At 45.6% G+C, this 24,618-nt stretch overlaps 1 protein-coding gene across 3 annotated transcripts in view; it reads right to left on the bottom strand.

Moving 5' to 3' along the window:
* Positions 1-24,618, bottom strand: part of ARHGAP23 (Rho GTPase activating protein 23) — a 181,211-nt gene that overhangs the window by 41,376 nt on the left and 115,217 nt on the right. For all 3 annotated transcript variants that reach the window (XM_053362005.1, XM_053362006.1, XM_053362004.1), the window contains exons 3-7: positions 18,980-19,004; positions 12,911-13,003; positions 11,612-11,690; positions 7,564-7,618; positions 1,076-2,678 (exon numbers count right to left, since the gene is read on the bottom strand). In XM_053362005.1, coding sequence (XP_053217980.1) covers positions 1,076-2,678; positions 7,564-7,618; positions 11,612-11,690; positions 12,911-13,003; positions 18,980-19,004 — 1,855 coding nt within the window. The remainder of the gene's footprint in view (positions 1-1,075; positions 2,679-7,563; positions 7,619-11,611; positions 11,691-12,910; positions 13,004-18,979; positions 19,005-24,618) is intronic.

Genomic DNA, 24,618 nt, shown 5'->3' with positions numbered 1-24,618 from the left:
ATACAAGGGAAGGAAGCAGACTCTCCTTCACCCCGTTCCTTGCCCCTTCCAAGGACTGTTGCGTTGTTGTGGGCCCCTTTTCTGTATTAAGTTCCTGTTTTGCACACAGATGTGCCAATAGCAGTTTCACAGCATAGCATAGCTAGGACTGGGAGTTTTGCAATTAAAAGCCTGGGACCTGCAGGAAAATATCCGTTACTGGGAATTACTCGCACAACCCAACCCAACTGTCTGCGGCCGTGTGGTGCCCAAGAATACAAACGACACCTGAAGACACACACCCTGACCCCAAAGTATTAAAGAGAGTTGGTGCCTTAACTGGGCTATGTACTCTGTGGCCTCCGAGACTCCAATGCATGTGGCTGACTAACGGATTCACATATTTTCGCAAGCCTCCAGCTTGTAAATATAAATTGGTTGTGAAAAGGAATCTTAATGGTGGGGAGGCAAAACCGACAGTAACTAGTTGCCAGGTAGAAGAAAACAGCACCAAGGAAGTCGGGGGTGGTGGGTGGGGAAGAGAACAGCGCCTTCTGGCCTAAGGACAGCTCACAGCTGTACTAACACAGGTTTTGCTCCTGCTTTGTCAGCAGCACAAATAGCAGACAGTCTGATGCTAAGATGGTGTGAGCCCTATTAATCTACCTTGCTTAGAGACTGTGCTATGTTACATTGCAGCATAGACAAACCCTTCCTGCCTACTTGCTCCTCAGCATCTAACCAACAGGCTGAGTTCTGGGGAGTGGGGTCCGGGGGGGTTTCATTCACACTTCAGAATCACAGAAAGGAATTCAGAGATTCAGATCCTGCTTTCTGCTGCCTAGTGTGAACTGCTCACCACCTCTTTGCCACTAATGGATATTTCGTTCGGAATGAGGAAACAGAATGGATAATCAGCTGAGAGAGGACAAACACCAGTCCAAGGATATGATGAATACTCCTCAGATGACTTCATTTGACTTATCCGAAACTTCAGACTTGCCCTGCCATTTTTGCACTAGGGAAAACTCTGCAGTAACTCTACTCTGGTCCAGAGCCTCTTCCCCAAGTACAACAACCTGCACTCTCTACTTACCAATAAATGGAATGGACGCTAGGGAATCCTCTGGCGTAGCCAATGGGGCCACTCCCCGCTTGTTCTCTTTACCGGCTGCCAGCGCCGGCGGAGGGGGATCGCAAATATCTGTTTCCTTCATGTCATCCGGGAAGACAAAGTTCATCTGTCTCGCAGGAGGAGGCATTTTGCGTCCAGTTGGGGGCTTTTGCCGGAGAACCACCTCGTCCCTCCTTTCCTCGGCCTCGGGCTGCAACCGTTCCGTGGGCTGAGGTGGAGAAGCCCGCTCCAGAGGCCTCGTGCCGTTCTCTTGCTTGGCTGGTCTTTGGTCCATAGGGATTTCTGGGCTACTGCCCAAGGGAGGGTCCGGGCAAGGAGCAGAGGCACTTGGGAGCACGGCAGTGGGCAAAGGCCTTTCGACGTAAGGGGGCGTCGAGTGGTTTCCTTGCCTTTGGGAAATATTAATGGTCGGAAGGTCACCAAAAGTAGCATCCCGGAACGACAGGGCATGAAGCAAGCCAGTCCTGCGCTGGAACGAAGGGCTGTAGCTCCGGTAACCAATATACCCAGAGTCATTGATGCTCTGGAGGTTGGGTTGGGAAGGGTGTTTCTGAACATGTGCAGGAGGCGGATCCCTGGAAGAGGCAGAAGGGATATAGGAACCTGGGTGGCTAGGCTGGGCTCGATTAACTTGCCCGTGCCGGTAAAACCTGTCCGGTGACCACATACACCTCTCATATCTAGGAGAAATCAAAGCACCTTGTTCAAGAGCTTCCAAGGATTGCCCATATTTCACCAGGTAGTTATCCGATCGAGCTCGGTAACTCCAGCTATCGTGTGCAGAGGACTGGATTAAAGTGTCTTGAGAAGCGCTGTGAGGCCAGCCCCGGGAGGCTGGGGCGTCCCCCAGCCGGTCTTGCGAGACGCTCCGGTAGCGAGGCGGCATGGCGCAGTGGCGCTCCTCCGAAGAGCTTCGCCGCGGCACTTGGCTCGAGATCCAGTTGGACAAGGCCTGCTGGCATTCTAGGCGGCTGACAGATTTGGGGCCGGTTCCAGCACAGTCCCGGGAGGGCCGGCCCTCGCGGGGAGCATCCTTCAACCCGCCATGAGCGCGGTGGTCGGGGAGTTGTTTGGGGGGTCCGTAGCAGGCGTGGTTGGGCATAGAGGGAGCAGGGGGGGCACAGTACCTCTCGGGCAAGGGGGAGGCTATAGAACCCGGGCAACTGCTGTTGGAGTAGCGGGAAAAGGAGCCGGAAGCTGGGATGGGCCTTGTGACAGGCACCCTCTGGGTCATTCCATACTGGACCTCCTCTGTGCGGTGGGCGGGGCTGGAATGGTTGCTGCTGAAGTTCTGTGTGGACTCAGCCCAAGCAGTGGGGGGGATACGCTGGACCGCAGTGCTGCTCAAAGGAGAAGATGGGCCTGAAGACCCCGAATGGTAGGGTTGCCTGTTGTCCACCTGCTGTCCTTGGTACGTCTCAGCTGCTGGGACATCCCGAGGAGAGGCCTTCGACTGGAACGGGTATGTTTTGCGAGGGTAGCAGATGGGTGGTGGCTCAGGGATGCTCTGGGCCCCTCCAGAGTATGGTTCATTGCCCTTTAAGTAGGCATCTTGAGAATATGCCTGAAAAGGAAGGGGAAATAGAAAAAAAATGGGTAAGGGCAGGACAGGTAGCTGAGCTATCAAGAGGGAACTGTTTTATGGCAAATGTTTATTGAGCACATAAATTGTTCAGACTGCGGAAGGGATCCACCCAACACTCATGGGAAATGTGCATTTTAGGGTAATAAACAAAACACTAGCACATAGCATGACAAAAGTGTATGATTTTATTGGGACAAGTTGTTTGTTGTTTACTGTTGTAATGAATGTTTTCTCAAAATGTGACTTCTGTACCTTGGGGGGGGGGATAAAAACACGGTTGGTTGGTTGGTTGGTTGTTTTGTGTTTGTTTGTTTTTATTTTTTTTTTTTTTATAATATTTTTTATTACGTTTCTTTCCAAATTTTATACATTACAGACAAGGAGTTTACAAGAAACCATTTTTTTTTTTTTAACAAAAATCCCAAATTGGACTTCCCCACCCCTTCCGATTCTGCGTTCTTTATATTAACAATGTCAGCAATTTGTTACCTTATGTCATACCTTATTATAACTTTTACATGTTATGTATCTATATTCAATGTATTATGTCAGAATTTTTATACCTTTAAAATAAACGTAACATGTTCAATTTCTTATTATCTCCTTTTCTCTTTTATCACTTAGTTTACTATTTACTTAATCATAATTGCTAAAGCGTATCATTTTCAAATCATGCACCGTCTTAAGATTCATACAGTTTGTAATACTTTTGCAAGTAGTCTTTAAACTTTTTCCAGTCCACCTCAATTGTTTCTACATCCAAATCTCGGATTCTGCCGGTCAGTTCAGCTATCTCCATGTAGTCCATCAACTGCGTCTGCCATTCCTCCAGCGTGGGTAAATCTTGTGTCTTCCAGTTCTTTGCGATGAGTATTCTTGCTGCTGTACTAGCATACATAAACAAAGTTCTGTCCTTCTTTAACACTTTCTGGTCTACCATGCCCAACAGGAAGGCCTCTGGTTTCTTGGGAAAGGTATACCTAAATACCTTTTTCAACTCATTGTAAATCATTTCCCAGAAAGCCTTAACCTTTGGGCATGTCCACCAGAGGTGAAAGAAAGTCCCCTCTGCTTCCTTACACTTCCAACATTTATTGTCAGACAGGTGATGTATCTTAGCTAACTTGACTGGGGTCATGTACCACCGGTATATCATTTTCATAATGTTTTCCTTCAAGGCCGTACTGGCCGTGAATTTCATTCCTGTGTTTGTTTGTTTTTAAAAGGCAACTGTTTATCTACACAGGCAAACAGGATGCAACATCAAGGAGTTGGTCCTTAAATGTGCCCCACAAAACAGAGAAATTTATATATGTGGCTGAGTACACTAGCATTATTATATGGTAAGGGTTAGCAACTGATGGTGTCTTCTCCCTGCCTCCCCCCCAAGTGTGCTGCCTTGTTCTCCAGCTGCAAACCTAGGAACCTGGAGGGATGTTGGGGCTATAAAAACAGAAATTGCAGACAGAGTGCTCATAAGTTTGGCTAATCGCCTCCCAGACCCTTTTCAAAGTGGCCCTCTAGCAAAACCAGATGCTGACCTTACACACATTCCAGAGCCCTGTAGCAAATGATCAAGCATATTTTAGAAGAAAAAAGTGATATTCACTCCTTTGTAACACTCTGCACACACACACACACCCTATCAACAGTCCATAGCCCCTCTTTTTTGAGTTTCTCCCCCTCCTTCATAAGCATCATTACTTCGGTTCCCTTGCACTCTTCCACTGCTTCCTAAACTACTCTATATTTGCAGCCTCCATGCCAAACTAGAACCTCTCCCATTTCTAGATGCTTTGAGAGATTCCCCACCAGCAGCAGCCAAAAATAGAAAAAAGAGAGAAAAGACTACTTTGATTATAGCAGCGAATCAGGAGCTGTGACCCTCCAGACATTGCTGGACTAAACCTCCCCTTACCCCTGACTGTTGTCTAAGCTAGCTAGGGGTTGAAGAGAGTTGTCCCTCAACAACATCTGGAGGGCCACAGCTTCCTTGCCCCTAACCTACAGCCATCTTTGCAAATCCACAAGATTCTGTGCAATTACAGCCGTTTCTGCCTATGGTAGTAGCAAGGGGGCTTTTAGCCCATATAAGTATTTATACAAAGGATGTATTTGTGCAGGTGTGTATCTCAGCCAAGCCTTTCTTTGCCCCTCCCCACATAACAAACCTGGCTCTTCAAAATCTAGGCATTACATCAGCAAATGAATGTCCTCAAAGCTTTATTTGGTGAGGAAACACTAAGATAGGGGTAGGCCCCTGGCTTGAGGAGACACAAGCTGACCTCTGACCCAGGACTACGGCCCTCCCCCCCAACCTGCCCTCTTGTTCCACTGGTTGGGCCAGTGACCTGGCAGTGGTCAGCAAGCTAAAAACCACTGAAGATTGCTTCCTTGCTAGTTCTATGGGTAAGCAATTGGCCAATGGAGACATGGAGTGGGGACCACTAGACAGGACGGTGGCCACCCAAAAGCTGGATCTGAACCTGCTAGAAGTGTCCTTGTTAACTTCTAAAGCCGTCTGAGAGGCTGCAGGTAAGAATGTTTAGGATTCAGATATAAGAGACTGCACATTTCTTTTATTCCTTCGTCCATGCAATGACACAAATATGCCTCTAATGTTAAAGCAGGCTCGCTTTTCTTGAATCACCAGGCTTCCCTGGTGGTTTGAGTTTAAGGAAAGTTGAGAAATAAAAATGGAAGGTTTTCCAGAAACAAAACAAAAGTGGAGAAGCTAGGGATGGGGACTGAATTTGTTATGTCTTAAATTAGGGTGGGGGTGGGGGATTGCAGATATTGGTGTGTCCAAGCATGAAAGGGAAAAAAATACTTATTCTGACTCATGCCCACATCTGAAGCATTGCTAGCTAGGATAGAATCCCAGGATGCAATTTGTGTGCAGAAGGAAAAACAAGCTGCTCCTCACTGAGAGAGGCCTTGCCAGAGTCAAACAGAGATGGGTGGGAAGGGTAAAGAGAAAGAGCTCCCATTCTTCCCCTTCACCATTTCAAGCATATATGGATGCCCCTTTTCTTCACCCTCCCACCTTAAACCTTTGCTAGGGCGCCTTCACTAGAATCTACGTCTGGACACCACGCTAAGGACCCAAAGGTTCATAGCTGCTCCTGGCCCAGCCTCCTGTCACACTGGAATCCTGCCTCTGTTAGAAGAAACCACATTTCTGGCCAAGGTCTTGCCAAGATCCAAAAAAGGAGCTATGTCTGAAACAAAGCCTCGGCTGAAAGCAGTAGCGAGAGCCTCCTTGTTAAGGCAGCCGATGACAAGAGTGAACGAAAAGAAAATAATAGAATAAAAAAGAAGAGTGTTACTGTGGGCCATAAAATGTTTTTCATCAGCTGCTAGAGAACAGTTTGCCTGGCGCTAACAAAACCCTTCGCCCCCATCCCCTGCCAAACTTCAGGCACTGTGGCAAACAAGGCAAAATCCATTTGCCTTCTACTTGGAGCAGGGATGACATGCCACCCTCTTGCCACTTAGCTAAAAATCAGGACATTTTTGCCTGCCAAAGAAATTCTGCTCCATTTTTCAGGCCAATAGATCTGACCAAAGATACCCACAATGTTTATTTTTAATAGTGACAGAATGCACGCAATATAAAATTACTACCTTTGCTTCCTTCGCCGCTGTGTTTATAGTCCTGTATCTTTTGTTGCTCTCTCTTTTCTCTCTCCTCTCTTCAAAAAAGACCAGTCCTCCCTTCCCCTGGGAATCTCTGACGTCCAAGCTAATATTTCCTCTCTTTCTCAATCTTTCCTTTTAAGTTTTGCTTTTTTAAAAGAGAGAGAGAGAGAACTGGGGGACGTCCTGATGTGGGAGGGATATAGAGAGCCGAGAGAATTCCTTTCCGTGCATCCTGTCAAGAGTCACTCTGTAGCCCAGGGTTCTCCCATTGGCTGGCCCAGCCGGCTTTCGCACCACAGGAATGCTGACACACCCCTGTGAGGCACCAGGGCAGAGGGAAACCCACACAAAGGTTCCTTTGCTGTATGAGATGTGGAAAAAGCAAAAGCAACTTTGGGTGGCTGGCTCCTTACACCTCAGCTGAGAGTAACTGCCTCTGTGGCTGTGATCCTCTGCGCTGAACTTTGTAAGAGAGCTGCTCAGCACAATTCCTAAGTTGCCCTGGGCCAATTCTGGAGGTCACCAAGAACCAACAGCATCCATGTTCCTACATCAGCATTGTTGTCTTTCCAGCATAATTCAAAGTGCTGCTTTGAGCCTGTAATGCCCTAAAAGGCCTGGGCCTTGCACACTTCAGACTGAGGATGTTCAATTTACAGCTGGCAAGCTTTATCAATTTTCTCTCTCTTTTTCCTTCTCTCTCCTTCTCTCTCTTTCTCTCTCTCTCTCACACACACTTTTCTAAATTTTAATCAAGAAAATTTTGCTCATATGTATAATGAAAAGTGCAGGGTGGGGTGTTTTTAAATACAGTCGTACCTTGGATTCTGTACGTCCTGGAACTCGGACGTTTTGGCTCCCGAATGCTGCAAACCTGGAAGTGATTGTTTCAGTTTGTGAACGTTCTTTTGGAACCCAAACATCCAATGGGGCTTCTGTGACTTCTGATTGGCTGCAGGACCTTCCTGCAGCCAATCAGAAGCCACAATTTGATTTATGAACGTTTTGGAAGTCGAATGGACTTCTGGAATGGATTCTGTTCGACTTCCAAGGTACGACTGTAGTGTGAGAATAAAATGATCCACCCTTTAGTAACACAGGCTCTTTTGGTTTTCTGTGATGAGCTCCTTAATCAACATGGGGACATTTCACCAAGTCTAAGCTGCTTTTCATGCAGCTCAGCAAAAACCACCACCAGGAGAACATCCAGTAAGACACTCACCAGCTGTAGAATATCCTCATCTTTGGGCATGATGGAGAGCTCCAAAGCATCTTCACTGCAATGAGGAGACAGAATTTTGCAAAAGGAAAAAAACAAACAAACACAGTTTAGTGATGAATAGGAATTAAATGTATTCAAACCACCCAACCTAACTCCTAAAGTAGGTGGGAGAAAACCATCAAGCATTAAAAGCTTCCTGAAACAGGGCTGCCTTCAGATGTCTACAAAAAAAAAACCATATACTTGTTAAACTCTTTGACATCTGCCAGGAGGGTGCTCCACAGGGTAGAGGTGACTACTGAAAAGGCATTCTGTCTGGTTCCCTGTAATTTCACTATTCGCAGTGAAGGAACCGCCAGAAGGCCCTTGGAGCTGGACCTCAGTGTTCAGGCTGAACGATGGGGATAGAGGTGCTCCCTCAAATATAAAGGGCTGAAGCCATTTAGGGCTTGTCTGAATGTGCTTGCCTAAACACAAATGTTTTTAGCAGGCACTGAAAAGTGAAAATGCCTGATGCCATGGGGTGGGGTGGGGTGGGAAAGTAGCCACATCAGGGGGCACAGACACCCCCAGTCTGGCATCCTGCAGATGTTTTGAACTATAACTCCCACAGCTGTGCTGGCTGGGGCTGAGGAGAGCAGCGGTCTAAAACATCTGGAGGGCAAGGCCACACTACAAACTATTTCTTCAATGAGCAGTCCAGAATAATTAATAGCTGTTTAATCAATCTAACGCATTGGCAAGATTGCCTCTTTCCGTGAACCACTGAGGCCTGGCCAGGCTCGTCCTAGTTTTGCCCATTTTAAGCTTTGTTCTTCGCGCGTGCACACCCAGTTAATTATTTCCCCTCCCCTTTACCTCAGGTGGAAAAAGACGGCCATTCCTTTCCCTCAGAGATGGGGGAAAATATTTCCAAAATTTCAGGCGTCAGCCCTAGATTTCATGGCAGCCAGGCTTTCAGAAATTTTCCAGTTCCTCACCCCACCCTCCAATTCACTCCCAGACAACTGAGAAGAGGGCCTCAAGCCAGAAACTTTTCTTACCAAACTTTTCTCATAAGGCTTGCAAGTCATCTGACGGGCAACCTTTACGATTGCTTTTTGCAGCTTGTCTGCAGAGTTGTCCTCTCTCTGTGTGTCTCTCTGTTTTCCCCTGGCTAGGTCCCCCCCCCTCCACACGCCTTTGATGCTTCTGGGCCAGGCATTTTATATATATAGTTCCTGGCTGGATTGATTTCGTTTTACACGTTCCCCATTCGCTATATTTAGGTCCCCTTCTCAGGTTAGTCTGGCCTCCCCACGTCCCATACGCAATTCTGAAGGCTAATGGACCTCAATGCCACATTACAAAACACAGTGAGGCAGTGCCTCTTATTGGGCCATTTTTTTTCTCTTTGCCTCAGGAACAGGCCAAATTTTAAGTGCTGAATGCAGCACCTCCCCCTGGTCAGGGGAAGTGATACATTTTCACAAGAGCTGTTTAAGAAAAGTGCCTGTAAACATCATCAGACACAGCTAACTTAAGTCACCTGAGGAACTAGAATCTATAGATTACAAGAACAAAACCAGTGCTTTTTTTTTCCTTTAAAAAAATGTTTAAGGGTACTGTCAGAGGCTCAGGAGCAGAAGAGCAGGGGAGAGAGCAAATAGAGAGCGGAGGAGAGGAATCAGAGGGGAGCGTAGGGGAATATGACAGTGGCCCGAGAGATTCCATGAGCTTCTCCAGCGAATCAGAAGATTCCCAGGAGGGGGCGCCTATGGTAAGGGCGAGGCGAGTCCCAGGGGGGACGATCCATAAACAAGGAACCAGAGGGGAGTCCCAAAGGAGTAGCGGAGGATTAGGACCAGTTCCCCCACCAGAGCACAGTGGGGGGGAAGAGTCACATGAGTCAGGACCAGCTTCTCCTCCATCGGGGAGTGGGGAAACGGAGGGAAGGCCAGGTCCAGCTAGCCTCCCCGAAAGAGGGAGCAGTGACACAAGTGTAACGGTCAGAAGGAAAGTGGGAGGCTGCGCGCGCGCGCCAAGTTCAAATGTGGAGGAGCGCGGGACAGCAGAAAACCCGGATTGGGAGCCAGGTCCTAAGGCCCGAAGGAGGGGGGGAGAAGAGTCGGCGGACTCAGCGTCAGAAGAATCGAGGAGGGCTGAGACTCCGACTAGCAGGAGGACCCAGAGAAAGAAGGAACAGAGGAAGAGGTGGAGTAAGGCTAGAATCTTAAGCTGGTGTCAGGGGGGAGGAGATTCAGATGGGACTTCTACGGTCTGAGGCATAGACGTAGCATTGCGCACTGCGCGTCTGGAAATGAAACTGAACTTCAATAAAGACTTTTTAACTTGAGGAAGAAGCAGCGTTGGTCTTGTGTGAGCTGGGACCTTGGGCAGCGCTGACAGGTACTCTCATTTTGACTCCAGAAAATCACCATTTTATAGTTCAAATTGGGAAAAATAAAAAACAGTAAATGGAAAAAAGTACAAAGATTCACAAAATGTTTAGGGGTATGTGTACCCCTGCGTCCGCCCCCCCCCCCAAGAAAAAAGCACTGAACAAAACTATACATTATAACAAACATGGGATTTGGATTCCTCCCTCTTTGTGCTGACGTCACCACACCAATTACCCTGCCCATCAACAGCAGGTGCTGAACAGAGGGGAGACAGGGAGACCGAGGGCAAAAATGTCATTTTCAGTCACAGCCCCATGTAGTTCTGCTCCAAGAGTATGCCAGGCAAAAAGTTCTAGAGCAGGGTTCCTATTGTCACTGTACACAGATTGTTATTATTTAAGGCATGTCTGACCACAGGCTTACAATCTTGCAAGAAACACAAAAGAGAAAAGGGAATGCGGAGGAAAGCAAAGAAATTCAGGAACCTAGTTTCCTAGCTGGAATTACCACCAAGGAGACAGTTCTGGGAGCCAAAATGGCTGTTGGTCCCAGGTGATGTGGGCTCTGCTGTCTGTCCCTCTCCCTCAGATGCAGCCCAGTGGAAATGGCTGCCAATGGAAAGAGTTCTGGGAGAGGAGGACTCAAATGGTAGGTTTGTCCCGGAAGGCCCAATGAAGTGGGGGCTCATATGGTTATCACCAGACAAACAACGTCCCTGTGAGAAAACCAGTTGCAGTGCCAGGGGATATAAAACAGCAGCTGCCCGCCTGACGATCAGAACGAGCGGAGTTGAGGTGGAGAAAGCAGAGAATGTGGCAAACACGACAGACGGATTATAAAGAGCACTACAAGTTGGAGCAATGAAGACACGTGCTTGGGAGGGGTACTTGGGCAAGACGCCCAAGGCAAAGACACTGGCCCATTTTAAAATCGAATAAAGGAGAGACTCATGCTTTTGTGTGTGTGTACACTATTAAATCATTTCAGCAACCATCTGAGTTTATACAGAAGCTCACCCAGAGGGCAAAATACCACCCAGGAATTATATGTAAGATCAAAAGAGGAGCCCTGAGCTGGATCAGACCAGAGGCCCTTCTACTCCAGCCTTCTTTCCTCACAATAGCCAACCAGGTTCCACTGAGAAGTCTGAAAAGTAGGAACCGAGAACAGCAGCACCATCCCAATTTGTGATTCCCAAGAACTGGTATTCAGAGGCATACAGTGGTACCTCGGGTTAAGAACTTAATTCGTTCTGGAGGTCTGTTCTTAACCTGAAACATCACTTTAGCTAATGGGGACTCCTGCTGCTGCCACGCCGCCGGAGCACAAATTCTGTTCTCATCCTGAAGCAAAGTTCTTAACCTGAGGTAATATTTCTGGGTTAGCAGTCTGTAACCCGAAGCGTATGTAACCTGAGGTACCACTGTACTGCCTTCGACAGCGTTGGGAGAACAGAGCCATCATGGCTAGCATGGAAGAGGAGGTTGTAAATGTGTTAAAATAAATAAAATGGGTGAAGTATCTCAATTAAGCTCTCTCTCCGGCCAAAATATCCCCCCCCCCAAAAAAAAACCACCACCCGAAATGTTTTGAGAAAGAGAAGAGTTTCAAAGACCAGCCTGTGTTCCTTGAAATGTCTGTAAGGGGAAAGATGGAGATTAACTCACCAGTTCTGTATGAGGCCGATGACCTGTGAGTAGGTTTTCCCGATGATGCTTTCGCCATTCACTTTGACAAGACGGTCTCCTGCAGAAGAGGACAGGTTAACAGAAAAAGGCCCACCAACACAAAAACGGAAAGAAGGCAAGCAATTCAGGATTTGTTTTGCTTGCTTATAAATCTCACCCTGTATGGAAGGCAAGGGGGCAGGGAGAGGTTTGTTTTTTAAAAGGAAAGACGTCTAAAATACCAAGGGTCTTTGCTGAGGTGACCTGCACCAAGAAAAGCTGGGTTTTGAAACCAGGATCCATTATAAAAAAAATATGCAGGTGAGTGACCTATGCATTTGTAGCCACCCATTCAGTCTGAAAGAATGAGGACACCCAATGTGTCCTGGGAGGGGGTCACATTTAATAATAATAATAATAATAATAATAATAATAATTTATTATTTATACCCTGCCCATCTGGCTGGTTTTCTCCAGCCACTCTGGGCGGCTCCCAACAGAATATTAAAAACACAATAAAACATCAAACATTAAAAACTTCCCTAAACAGGGCTGCAATGAGATTCAGGCACTTGGAAGTCTCTTAGTGATCAGGAACCCTGTTAAGGTGAGGTTCTCAGTTCTCAGCATACCCTCCAGGCCCAACAAACTTTGTGCTCCCATGCTTTCAGGCTAAACAGGGCCATGCACAAGACCAAGAAATGGCTCAGGTAAAAGAAAATGGATAGAATCAGTCAAAAACTAGCTAGCCAATGAGAATGGATCTTTGGGTACTGCTACAGACATAATCAAGGGAGTTACCTAAATTGGGGGGTTGCTGCTATTGGTATTAAATTTTATTATTTCAGATCCCCTTATTATTTGTGTGGAAATTGTTCGGATCAGTTCCGTATTTTTTGATTCTTTAATTTTTGTTTATGACTACTTTTGTTATTTGTAATTGGTTGTTTTTTTTCGATGTCGTAAGTCTCCTTGAGAGTAGTTTGAACTATGGAAAGGCGGCATCCAAATAAAACAATGTACAGTGGTACCTCGGGTTTAGAACTTAATTCGTTCCAGAGGTCCGTTCGTAACCTGAAACTGTTCTTAACCTGAGGTACCACTTTAGCTGATGGGGCCTCCCGCTGCTGCCACGCTGCCGCTGCGCAATTTCTGTTCTCATCCTGAAGCAAAGTTCTTAACCCGAGGTACTATTTCTGGGTTAGTGGAGTCTGTAACCTGAAGCATCTGTAACCTGAAGCATCTGTAACCCGAGGTACCACGGTACGTATGTATTCAAAAAGAAGTCCCATCTCTCACCTGTTCGGAGGCCAGCCTTGTGTGCCGGCCCATCTTCCTTCACACTTTTCACAAAGATGGTGTCCATGGGTTCCAGACGGTTCCGGGAGGGGCCTTAAGTGATGGAGATAAAGCGAGACAGTGCTTTTGATATTATTATTTAATAAATCTGGATGTCTGGCAATTCAAGAAAATTATCTAGGCAGCTCATAAAACAAAAACAATAATATTAATTGCTTATTAAAGCAACAGAAACAGCTCGGCGTAAAACCACGCTGAACTAGTGAGAGCATAAGGTTTATTTAAAGCCACTTTAAAGCCAGCCAGGGATGCTTTGGCCTGAGTGAATGGAAATGTATTTGCTCCGTGCTGAAAAGGCCATAAAAACAATAGCCAATCTGGTGCTCCTGCTAGTGTATTTCCACTGTGCCAACCTCTCTTCCACCTCCCCCTCTTCTTCAGCAGTGAGTCAGCTGTTGGAAGATCATCTCTACTGGTAGAATGTCTCCAAGCAATCCTCCCTGAGGAGTTATTCCATAACTACAGTGCCACCACCAAAAAGGCCCTCTTCCTTTGTAGTCACCCACCTCCCTTCACCTCCCTTCAGGTTTGGGTACAACATGTAGGAGGAGAACATCATTTAAGTGACTTATATGACCACTTGAAATAAGGAATGCTAGAAATCCTGATGGCTCTCATACTTATTTCCATGGTTTTCTGTGTGGGAGTGGAATCAAGCCCACAAGTCCCAGGTGGTTTGGGAAGTTGCCCATGAGACAGATTCACCAGGGAGCTTAGGCCTGACCTACCATGAAAACAGCCATGGCGTGACACAGTCCAAAAGCGTGCAGGGTCATATCATCCATGACTACCAGCAGCCCTTGGAGCTGGCTAGAGCACAACCCTCAGTGCCTGCCCCTTAAGGATGAGACTGAGTGCAGCTCCCAGAAAAGCAAAATTTTTCTATCAAGGATAAAGAGCAGTGATGCGTTCCGACGGCATCAGATTTGCTCAGCTCAAAATCCTGCCTCAAGGCACCGGAGTTGCAGACCTGTCCTTCAACTAGGAAAGGAAGCCAAGAGTGGCATTATTCACTAAGAGCTCAGCTATTTGCAGACTATGCCCCCTTTGAGCTACCGTGGAAGAAATCCTGGGACTGCCCTTCAGACTCCAGTGCCAGGAAACCCCAGTCATTCACCCAAGAATGGAGTCTGCTTCATTAGAACAAGTGAGGCACTTCCCCAAAAACCTCAGCCTGCCCCCATCTGCCTGCCTTCTGATTTGCATCCAGTCCAAGGGGTGGCACTAGTTATCAGTTTCTTCCTCCTTAATCTCATTACTACTCTCCTTGTCAAACTCAGCAAGAAAGGAGGGCAGGTTGGGCGGCAGGGGGACAGACAGAGAAGGTTAGAATTCATTGGCTTTGCCTATCATTGGCTCTGGCTCCATCTACTATTTTCATCTCTGTCCTTCACATCTAACAGTCTCAAAGGGCACCAGCCTCCACCAACTGCAAACCAGAACGGACTAAGGCAGCCTCTGCCAACCTGGTTCCCTCCAGATATCTTGGACCATAACTCCCATTGCGCTAGCCAGCAGTGATGGAGGAAGCATGCCTTCAGGTATTTGGGTAGCAAGCTGTTTAGAGCTCTATAGGCAAGCACCATCACCTTAAATTGTGCCAGGAAGCAAATAGGCAGCCAGTGCAATTCTTTAAGAATTGGTGTGAGGATTGCTTGGAGATATTCTACCATTCGACCTACCCACACAAGACAGAATTTCTGGAGCCTAATTCTGAACTCCCCTTCATGGATCACTGCCTTGCCGTGGCGAAGGGGCTTGAAGAACTCAGAGAAGCTATGAACTATGCCGAGCAGGGCACCCAAGATGAACAGGTCATAAGTGGAGAGTTTTGACCAAACGTGATCCACCTGGAGGAGGAACCGGCAAGCCACTCCAGTATCCCTGCCAAGAAAACTCCATGGACAAAGACAACAGGCATATAAAAGTTATGACGCTGGAAGATGAGTCCCTCAGGTCGGAAGGCATCCAACATGCTACTGGGGAAGAGCGGAGGACAAGTACAAGTAGATCCAGAGCTGATGAAGCGGCTGGGCCAAAGCCGAAAGGACGCTCAGTTGCGGATATGCCTGGAAGCGAAAGGAAAGTCCAATGCTGTAAAGAAAAATATTGCATAGGAACCTGGAATGTAAGAACCATGAACCTGGGTAAGTTGGATGTGGTCAAAAGTGAGATGGCAAGAATAAATATTGACATCCTGGGCATCAGTGAACTAAAATGGACAGGAATGGGCGAATTCAGTTCGGATGACCATCATATCTACTACTGTGGGCAAGAAACCCGCAAAAGAAATGGAGTGGCCATCATAGTCAACAAAAGAGTGGCAAAAGCTGTACTGGGATGCAATTTCAAAAATGATAGAATGATCTCGATACGAATCCAAGGCAGACCTTTTAACATAACAGTAATCCAAGTTTATGCACCAACTACTGGTGCTGAAGAAACTGAAATTGACCATTTCTATGAAGACTTACAACACCTTATTGAAGTGACACCAAAGAAGGATGTTCTTCTCATTATAGGGGATTGGAATGCTAAAGTAGGGAATCAAGAGATAAAAGGAACAACTGGCAAGTTGGGCCTTGGAGAGCAAAACGAAGCAGGGCAAAGGCTAATAGAGTTCTGTCAAGAGAACAAGCTGGTCATCACAAACACGCTTTTCCAACAACACAAGAGACGACTCTACACGTGGACATCACCAGATGGGCAGCATCGAAATCAGATTGATTATATTCTCTGCAGCCAAAGATGGAGAAGCTCTATACAGTCAGCAAAAACAAGACCTGGAGCTGACTGTGGCTCAGATCATCAGCTTCTTATAGCAAAATTCAAGCTTAAACTGAAGAAAGTAGGAAAAACCACTGGGCCGGTAAGATACAATCTAAATCAAATCCCTTATGAATACACAGTGGAAGTGAGGAACAGGTTTAAGGTTTTAGATTTGCTGGACAGAGTGCCTGAAGAACTATGGATGGAGGCTCGCAACATTATACAGGAGGCAGCAACGAAAACCATCCCAATGAAAAGGAAATACAAGAAAGCAAAGTGGCTGTCCAATGAGGCCTTACAAATAGCGGGGGAAAGAAGGCAAGCAAAATGCGAGGGAGATAGAGAAAGATACAGGAAATTGAATGCAGATTTCCAAAAAATAGCAAGGAGAGACAAGAAGGCCTTCTTAAACAAGCAATGCAAAGAAATAGAGGAAAACAACAGAATGGGAAGAACCAGAGATCTGTTCAAGAAAATTGGAGATATGAAAGGAACATTTTGTTCAAAGATTACTATAATAAAGGACAAAAGTGGTAAGGACCTAACAGAAGCAGAAGACATCAAGAAGAGGTGGCAAGAATACACAGAGGAATTATACCAGAAAGATATGGATGTCTCGTACACCCCAGGTAGTGTGGTTGCTGACCTTGAGCCAGACATCCTGGAGAGTGAAGTCAAATGGGCCTTAGAAAGCACTGCAAATAACAAGGCCAGTGGAAGTGATGGTATTCCAGCTGAACTATTTAAAATTTTAAAAGATGATGCTGTTAAGGTGCTACACTCAATATGCCAGCAAGTTTGGAAAACTCAGCAGTGGCCAGAGGACTGGAGAAGATCAGTCTACATCCCAATCCCAAAGAAGGGCAGTGCTAAAGAATGCTCCAACTACCGCACAATTGCACTCATTTCACATGCTAGCAAGGTTATGCTTAAAATTCTACAAGGAAGGCTCAAGCAGTATGTGGACCGAGAACTTCCAGAAGTGCAAGCTGGATTTCGAAGAGGCAGAGGAACCAGAGACCAAATTGCAAACATGCGCTGGATTATGGAGAAAGCTAGAGTTCCAGAAAGACATCTACTTCTGCTTCATTGACTATGCAAAAGCCTTTGACTGTGTCAACCACAGCAAACTATGGCAAGTTCTTAAAGAAATGGGAGTGCCTGATCACCTCATCTGTCTCCTGAGAAATCTCTATGTGGGACAAGAAGCTACAGTTAGAACTGGATATGGAACAACGGATTGGTTCAAAATTGGGAAAGGAGTATGACAAGGCTGTATTTTGTCTCCCTGTTTATTTAACTTATATGCAGAATTCATCATGCAAAAGGCTGGGCTGGATGAATCCCTAGCCGGAATTAAGATTGCTGGAAGAAATATCAACAACCTCAGATATGCAGATGACACAACCTTGATGGCAGAAAGTGAGGAGGAATTAAAGAACCTTTTATTGAGGGTGAAAGAGGAAAGCGCAAAATATGGTCTGAAGCTCAACATCAAAAAAACGAAGATCATGGCCACTGGTCCCATCACCTCCTGGCAAATAGAAGGGGAAGAAATGGAGGCAGTGAGAGATTTTACTTTCTTGGGCTCCATGATCACTGCAGATGGTGACAGCAGCCACGAAATTAAGAGACGTCTGCTTCTTGGGAGGAAAGCAATGACAAACCTAGACAGCATCTTAAAAAGTAGAGACATCACCTTGCCAACAAAGGTCCATATAGTAAAAGCTATGGTTTTCCCAGTAGTGATGTATGGAAGTGAGAGCTGGACCATAAAGAAGGCTGATCGCCGAAGAATTGATGCTTTTGAATTATGGTGCTGGAGGAGACTCTTGAGAGTCCCATGGACTGCAAGAAGATCAAACCTATCCATTCTTAAGGAAATCAGCCCTGAGTGCTCACTGGAAGGACAGATCCTGAAGCTGAGGCTCCAATACTTTGGCCACCTCATGAGAAGAGAAGACTCCCTGGAAAAGACCCTGATGTTGGGAAAGATGGAGGGCACAAGGAGAAGGGGACGACAGAGGACGAGATGGTTGGATAGTGTCTTCGAAGCTACAAACATGAGTCTGACCAAACTGCGGGAGGCAGTGGAAGACAGAAGTGCCTGGCGTGCTCTGGTCCATGGCGTCACGAAGAGTCGGACACGACTAAACGACTAAACAACAACAACAATTCTGAACTAAGTAAAACATCTGTGTTATTTTCAAAGGCAGCCCCATGTATAACACATTATAACAGCAATGGCTGATCATCGTAACTAAGCTATCCATATCCACAACTGTCATGCTATACGCTTCTTCCTCCGGTAGTGGAGAATGCAAAGAGGACCTGAGAAGCAGCATTTGCAATGCACAACAAAAGTTTCCCTGCCAAGGTTCTACTTTGCAGAGACACCACAGATTTGTTAGCACTAAGATGCAAAGGAAGCCCTCTGCATGGAGCAAGTTAAGGCAGCCAACTCAGGAAGCAGTTTTTAGGTGTCATTAGGGAGAGCGGAGTCGGAAAGAACTTCCACAATCCACTGGATGCTCTCCTGTAAAAGCCCCACTGTAATTAACTTCCACTGGGGCCGATGGGAATTAAAAAACCTCTAGAAGGCCACAGGTTCAGTACACAATGGAACAAAAGCCACCAGTATTTTGAACTCCCTTCAGTTTTTACTCTAGAGGCCATCCCTGTCTTCACCATTCACGGCACGGCCATACAGGAATATATTCATTTCCACGCAAGTTAGGAAGACACGAGCTCAATGAAAGTCCTGTGGGAGTGTCCCAGAGGTCTCATACTTGTTTTCTTAAAATCCCACGGTTCCTTACAAACCAGAGAGCTAAAAAAAAGTCTAGAGTAAGACAATCCACAACTTTCTGTTTCCATTTGGAAGTCACAATTTAGATGCAACAGCACAGATTGCTTCCTCACTAGCTGTTTTGCTGGCATTGCTGTTCTTTACACATTCCTGTTGAGAGTGCATGTCATTGTTCGCCTACTGTTCTCAAAGTAATCATTGCAAAGAAGTCTGGACTAGGTGGTCTATGGTTTATTCTAGCAAGGTACTTCTTTCTGTTCTTAAACAATAATGCACACTCAGGATCCCTTAACATGATCCCTTATGTCTTAACTGTTAAAATATCGTGGGTGTGAATTCTTGCACTTGAAAAGTTAAAAAAACTTCTGATTGCGCACACAAAAGACTGAATCCCACTCCTAACTTAGAGTAAAAGAAACACAGATACATACCTGTTCTGTTTCCATTTTCTTCCTCCTACAAAAGAGAGAACAGAGAAAATTTGACCACCCAGGATTCCTTAATCACCTCCTCTTCCTCCCTCCCCATAAATATAAAAAAAACCACTCTTGGTTACAGCCACTAGTGGATGGAATTTTTTCTTTGAACATAATGAACTGTTTGGCCCTTACTTGGATACTGATAAAAGGGCATATAAACTTGCCCATTCATTTTCACTAAGATTTTACGGCATTACCCATCATATAAATGCATATATGTTTGTCTAGCTAATGCTTCTCCCTTAGGTCAAAATTTCCAAATTGCAAAATGATTTGCTATTAGCAAAAATGTTGATAACAGGCACCCTTGTTGACAGCCCCTTCCCCCACGTTAAAGAGTTCTGATCTATAATCCATTAGCTGATAAGTTTGTTTTAGGTTTATCATATGCAGTGCCAATTCATGCACCTCCAAAAATATGACAAACTTTCATTCAAGGCTTTTTCTGAATCCATGGAATGGAAGAAGCAGTGAGCCTCCTTGAGCCCTCATGTAACTGTCATGTGAGGGAACTGATTGCCCAAATATGACTACCATTATCTTACAAAATTTTAAAGATTAATGCCCAAGTTTATTAAGCATATATATCCTGCTAATGACAACCTCACAAAAATTGGAACCAAGTTCAGCAAAATGTTTCACTTTCATTATCTATATCAACAGTTAACTGATTAGAATTGTCATTCCCAAGAACAGATCTATATTTTCAAGTCGTCGTTTTATGCCCTGAAGAACAGAAAATAGATGTTGGGGGGGGACACACCCAACTGGTTACGCACTGCCACAACAGAGCAAGCTTTGCACGTAGTGAGATTATTATGGTGGATGATAGGAGTGCAGTTACGGATTTTTCAATATATGTCTATGAATTCCACGTGTCATAGACATACTGTATATGTTCCCGCTCTCAATATAGACCTTTTAAAATAGGTATAAGCTTTTTCACTGGTTAACAATTAAACAGTATAGATTGTTTATTGTGATACATCTTGCATGCCGTCTTCATTTTGAAACGCCTCCAGATTTGGGGGAGGGGGGAAAATAAGCACCACAGTAAAGTGAAAAATAAACTAGGTCTAAGCTTCAATACTCTCAGTCTCTGACTATACTGTTTCTTTGTTATTAACCCACCTATCTGAAAAGGTCTCTTCTGATTTTTCAAGTCACTAAATGCTTCAGTTCATTGACTGCGACATGGCTGGGTTTTTTCTTCTCTTCAAAATATAGCCACCCAGCAGCCTTTAATGTAGCTACTGAAGTATTGCTTTGCTCTGATGGTTTATCTGATGGGATAGGAAGCTGCCTTATAGCTAGACCATTGGTTCATCTAGCTCAGTGTTGTCCACGCAAGTGGTGTGCAACCCGTGGCTCTATCTCTGATTTACAGCCCTTCCCATATATGACTAGGCTATAACCGCATCTGCAGCTACAACTGAAGGATAGTTTTGGAACTATTACTTTACATATTCCTTCTCTTCATAAGTGCCTAAATGAGCAAGGTATACTTTATACTGAGTCAGGCCACTGATCTCTTACCCCAGTACTCTCCATTCTTGACAGGCAATAGTTTTCATACATCTCATGCAGGGATCATTTCAAGCTCTGCTACTGGAGAGCCTTTTAACTGGAGCTGCATGGGACTGAACCTTAAGCCTTCCTGCATATTATTATTATTATTATTATTATTATTATTATTACTACTACTACTACTACACTGATCTCCCACCTTTCCTCCAAGGAGCTCAAGGAGGTGTATACTGTTTGCCCCCTTTCCATTTTGCCCTCACAACAACCCTGTGAGGTAGGTTAAGTTGAGAGACAGTCATTGGCCCAACAGTGAGCTTCATGGCTGTGTGGGGATTTGAATTCTGGTCTCCCAAGTCCAAGTCCAACCCTCTAAACACTACGCCCACTAGGCTCTCATGAAGACTCTGCAATGTTCTGTTATCTCAACTAAAGAAGTTCAAACAGCAAAGGTCACAATCTAGCCACAGTTAAGCACTTCCAAGCCACATTGGTTAGGCGGCCTTCTCTCCTGTAAATGAAATGGATTGCACCTTAAATTTAGCCCCTTTCCCCACGATGTTGAACCACAGCTACCCTGGCAAGATTTCCGTGTTAGCAGGTCTTCTCCGTCCTGTTGCTTTATAACACCATGCCATACATATCCCACCTCCAAATATTTCCTGTAATTTTCTATCCCATATGTAAACCTTGGCCAGCTTTGCTTTTAAGATAGTATCAGTTATACTAAGCATAAAATTACATATAATGCAAAGCAGCCCTGAAATAATAGCTAACCACTGCAAGCACATGCTATGTCCTGGGGGGAGAAACCCCACAAACACCTCTTGTCTAGGGGTGGGGATGAAAATCTGCCTCCCCACAACTCACTTGACGTCCTCTCCGAACCACCAAACATCAGTATGAACCCAGTTTTGCAAATGCACAAACAGCTTTTAAATAACAAGAACAATAGTAAGTAGTAGAAGAAGAATCGTGGCTACAAGCAACTTATCCATTTGCATAGTTTAATTTTTAGGGCAGACTTAGTCCTTTCTGGACAGAGGGTTCGGATTGTTATGATCACGCATGGCGCTGGGTAAGTATTGAACTCGCAAGAAAGCAGGTCTCTCTGTTTGCAGGTCTCTCTCTCTTTGCTGTAAGGTCCTTTCCCAAAATGAGTGCAAGATGGGTGAAGAAGCAAACCCATTCCTTTCCAGCTGACCCACAAACAGGATTCTGCAAAGGGGCACACAGCCAAAGCTTGGCTTGGCTGTGTCGCTGATGACGTGTCACAGCTCTTACAGGAGGAAGAAGCAATCCACATCCCATGCCTTCAGTATTCAGGACAAAAGGACGTAGGCCAGGTTGCCCCACCTTACTGACAATCCTTGCAGTGCTCCTTCTGTGCTGATCAACCCAGTGCTCTGCATTTTTTGCTGAGGGATGCTGCCCCCAAGATGCCCACAGCTGTGAACTTTTTAAAAGGAAAAAAAGGTTGCTCCCAGCACTCCTCTCTCTCTTTCTTTCTTTCTTTCTTTCTTTCTTTCTTTTTGAGAATGTATACCCCACACTCAGTATTAGAACTGTTGTTTTTTTAAAAAACAAACACCTTTTACAGAGTTTCAATATGAACATAAACATAAGACTTACATCTGAGAAAGAGATATGTCGACAGACAACCCCACTACTCCAAAAGCTCAGATTTCTGAATGATCTCTCACTCTGTACATATCCAACCTACCACTGCAGACCCTTCTGCAGATATCATCTCAATAGGTCAGTTCTGTACAATGTAGAATTCGGGGTTTTTGTGTGGTAGCACTTACCCTTGTGGATCTCCCTCCCGTTACATATTAGACAGGTGAGGTCTCTATCATCTTTTAGGCAGCTCCCTAACAGAGCTTCCTTTCCCAATAAGCCTTTTTAAGTGGAGATCTTTATCCCCGTCTATTTGACTTGAAACTGTTTTTATATGTGTTTTTATAGTTGTTTTTCTTACTGCTAAAATTGCTTGGGGGAAGTTTTATGGGAAACGATTCATGAAGGAAATAATAAATAAATAAAAACCCACTTAAACACAAACACATAAACATACTTCCCAGGACTGTTTGAGAGAAGTGCCTTTTCTGGGGAAGGCAGGAAAGAGCTCACCAGCAAGTACTACTAAATGTAACGTGGGAATCATGGGGTATTTTTAATAAAACAACTTTTGTGCATAATGAGGATCGAAAAGCTCAGCTACCAACCAGGTCATTCTTCCACCGTCCCCCTACACGCCCAGCACTTTCAACCAGTTGGGCTCCCCAGCATTAGTGCTGCTGCAGCCACACACCTCTCTCTCCCCTGTTGCTTGCTCACAAATGGCTATTTTGCATGAGAACTGTTGCCTGTCCAGTCATTGAAAAATGACGACACAAGTGCACATTTCAGTTCTATGGGGTGGTATCAGCTCTCAGCACTTTGCATGCACCCCCTCCCATACTCTCCTGGAGAATCCACCGGGGCTCACACTGCCCCCTCCTGCAGAGCCTTGCCACCACTTGAGCCCTTCCAGTCGTGGTGTGGTTGTGGCCATCAGACTTGCCCTCCTTCTAGTTGTACACATGTGCAGGCACATCTAGCAGCAGAAGCATTGTGTTTGGCTGGGAGCTGAATGACCACTTGACTCCCATTACAGAGTTGCTGCCACTTAAGCCCATTTGTGTGAATGCAGTGTTCAAAAAGGGTAGCCCAAGTTTATTCAATATTATGAAATACCTCTCTATACACACATACACACACACATACAGAGAGAGGGAGGGAGGAAGAGAAAAGTAACAGTACTGGTTACATCAATCACTCTAAAATATTTTGGCAAATGAAATAAAGAGAAACCTCTCCCCTGCGTATTATAGTGAAGACGTAAGTTAAGGAGCCACACTGCTGCATTCCCAGGCAGGATGGAACTCAGCCTCCCATCTCATTGGACTGGTAGGGTGGGAAGCAGGGAGCCTAACACTAGGTGGCGCCAGAACCAATGGCAGGCACCAATTCTAATTTCATCCTCCTTCCTTGCTACTTGCACACCGGCAACATTGTGAAAAAGAAGGAAAACGCTGGAAGGTAGGGCCAGATCTCGGAGTGGTTTTAAGTAGCCAGGTCGCTGGCTCACTGAGAACAGACTGGGGCTGGTGGAGAAGTGCCCCCAATTGACCTGGTGGACCAGCTTCCACTGAGTGGGGGGCCAAGTAGCAGCTTGCTAACTTTCCTTACACATGCAGTTTAACCTTCATCCTAACAGAGACTCCCACAGCACTCTGAATTATATATTTGTTCTTGTTCATGGGTGTGAATGTCCATCTCTGGAGCTGCAGCAAGAGAACCACCTCTGAGAGAGAAGAACAAGGAAGGGCCTCTCCCCAGGGCCTGATGTCACAGTGTCCCCTTGTCTGTCACACAGGACTGGAACAAAAACACCCTCCTGCAACCCTAACTCACTCCTCTCCTCCTCTGAGCACTAGGTCTTGTCAACTCACATCACGCCATGGCGAAGGCAAAATCTCAAGGACAGTCCCTCCAGCCAGAATTCACTCGCACACAACCCCATGCACACAGAGGCCCTGGATAATAATTAAGGCACTAAATATAGCTACGTATGAAGCTACTGACTGCTCCCAGTGAGACAGAGGCTAGCTTGCAGCATGGGGTGGGGGGTTGGACAACTCTTCTAGGCTCAGTAGGAACATGCAGAGAACCACTTCCATCCCCACCCCTATGGTGCTCAGTGGAGGTTCCAAGGAGCATATTATCTTTCCCCTTCAGACTGCAGTTTGACTCGCTCGCGAGAATTATTGGGAGCTGTTTGTTCTGCAAACTTCCTTTCTATTTAGGGCACATGATTTGCAAAGATTCCTTGAGATGGCACAGGTGGTTATAAGGACATCAGAATTACATTCGGTGTGCTATCCAGATCTTACGGAAATGATCCCAGTTTTTATAAGCTCTCAGATAACTTCTAAGAAATGTTTGGAGGGTTTTCCCCTTTGAGAATTCTGCCAGAGGCATAATATTAAGGAAACCCCCCCCCAAAAAAAAATCAGCCCTAC

The sequence above is a fragment of the Podarcis raffonei genome, chromosome 13 (genome assembly GCF_027172205.1).
Source record: "Podarcis raffonei isolate rPodRaf1 chromosome 13, rPodRaf1.pri, whole genome shotgun sequence".
Classification (NCBI taxonomy): domain Eukaryota; kingdom Metazoa; phylum Chordata; class Lepidosauria; order Squamata; family Lacertidae; genus Podarcis; species Podarcis raffonei.
This window is presented reverse-complemented; position numbering and strand designations above follow the sequence as displayed.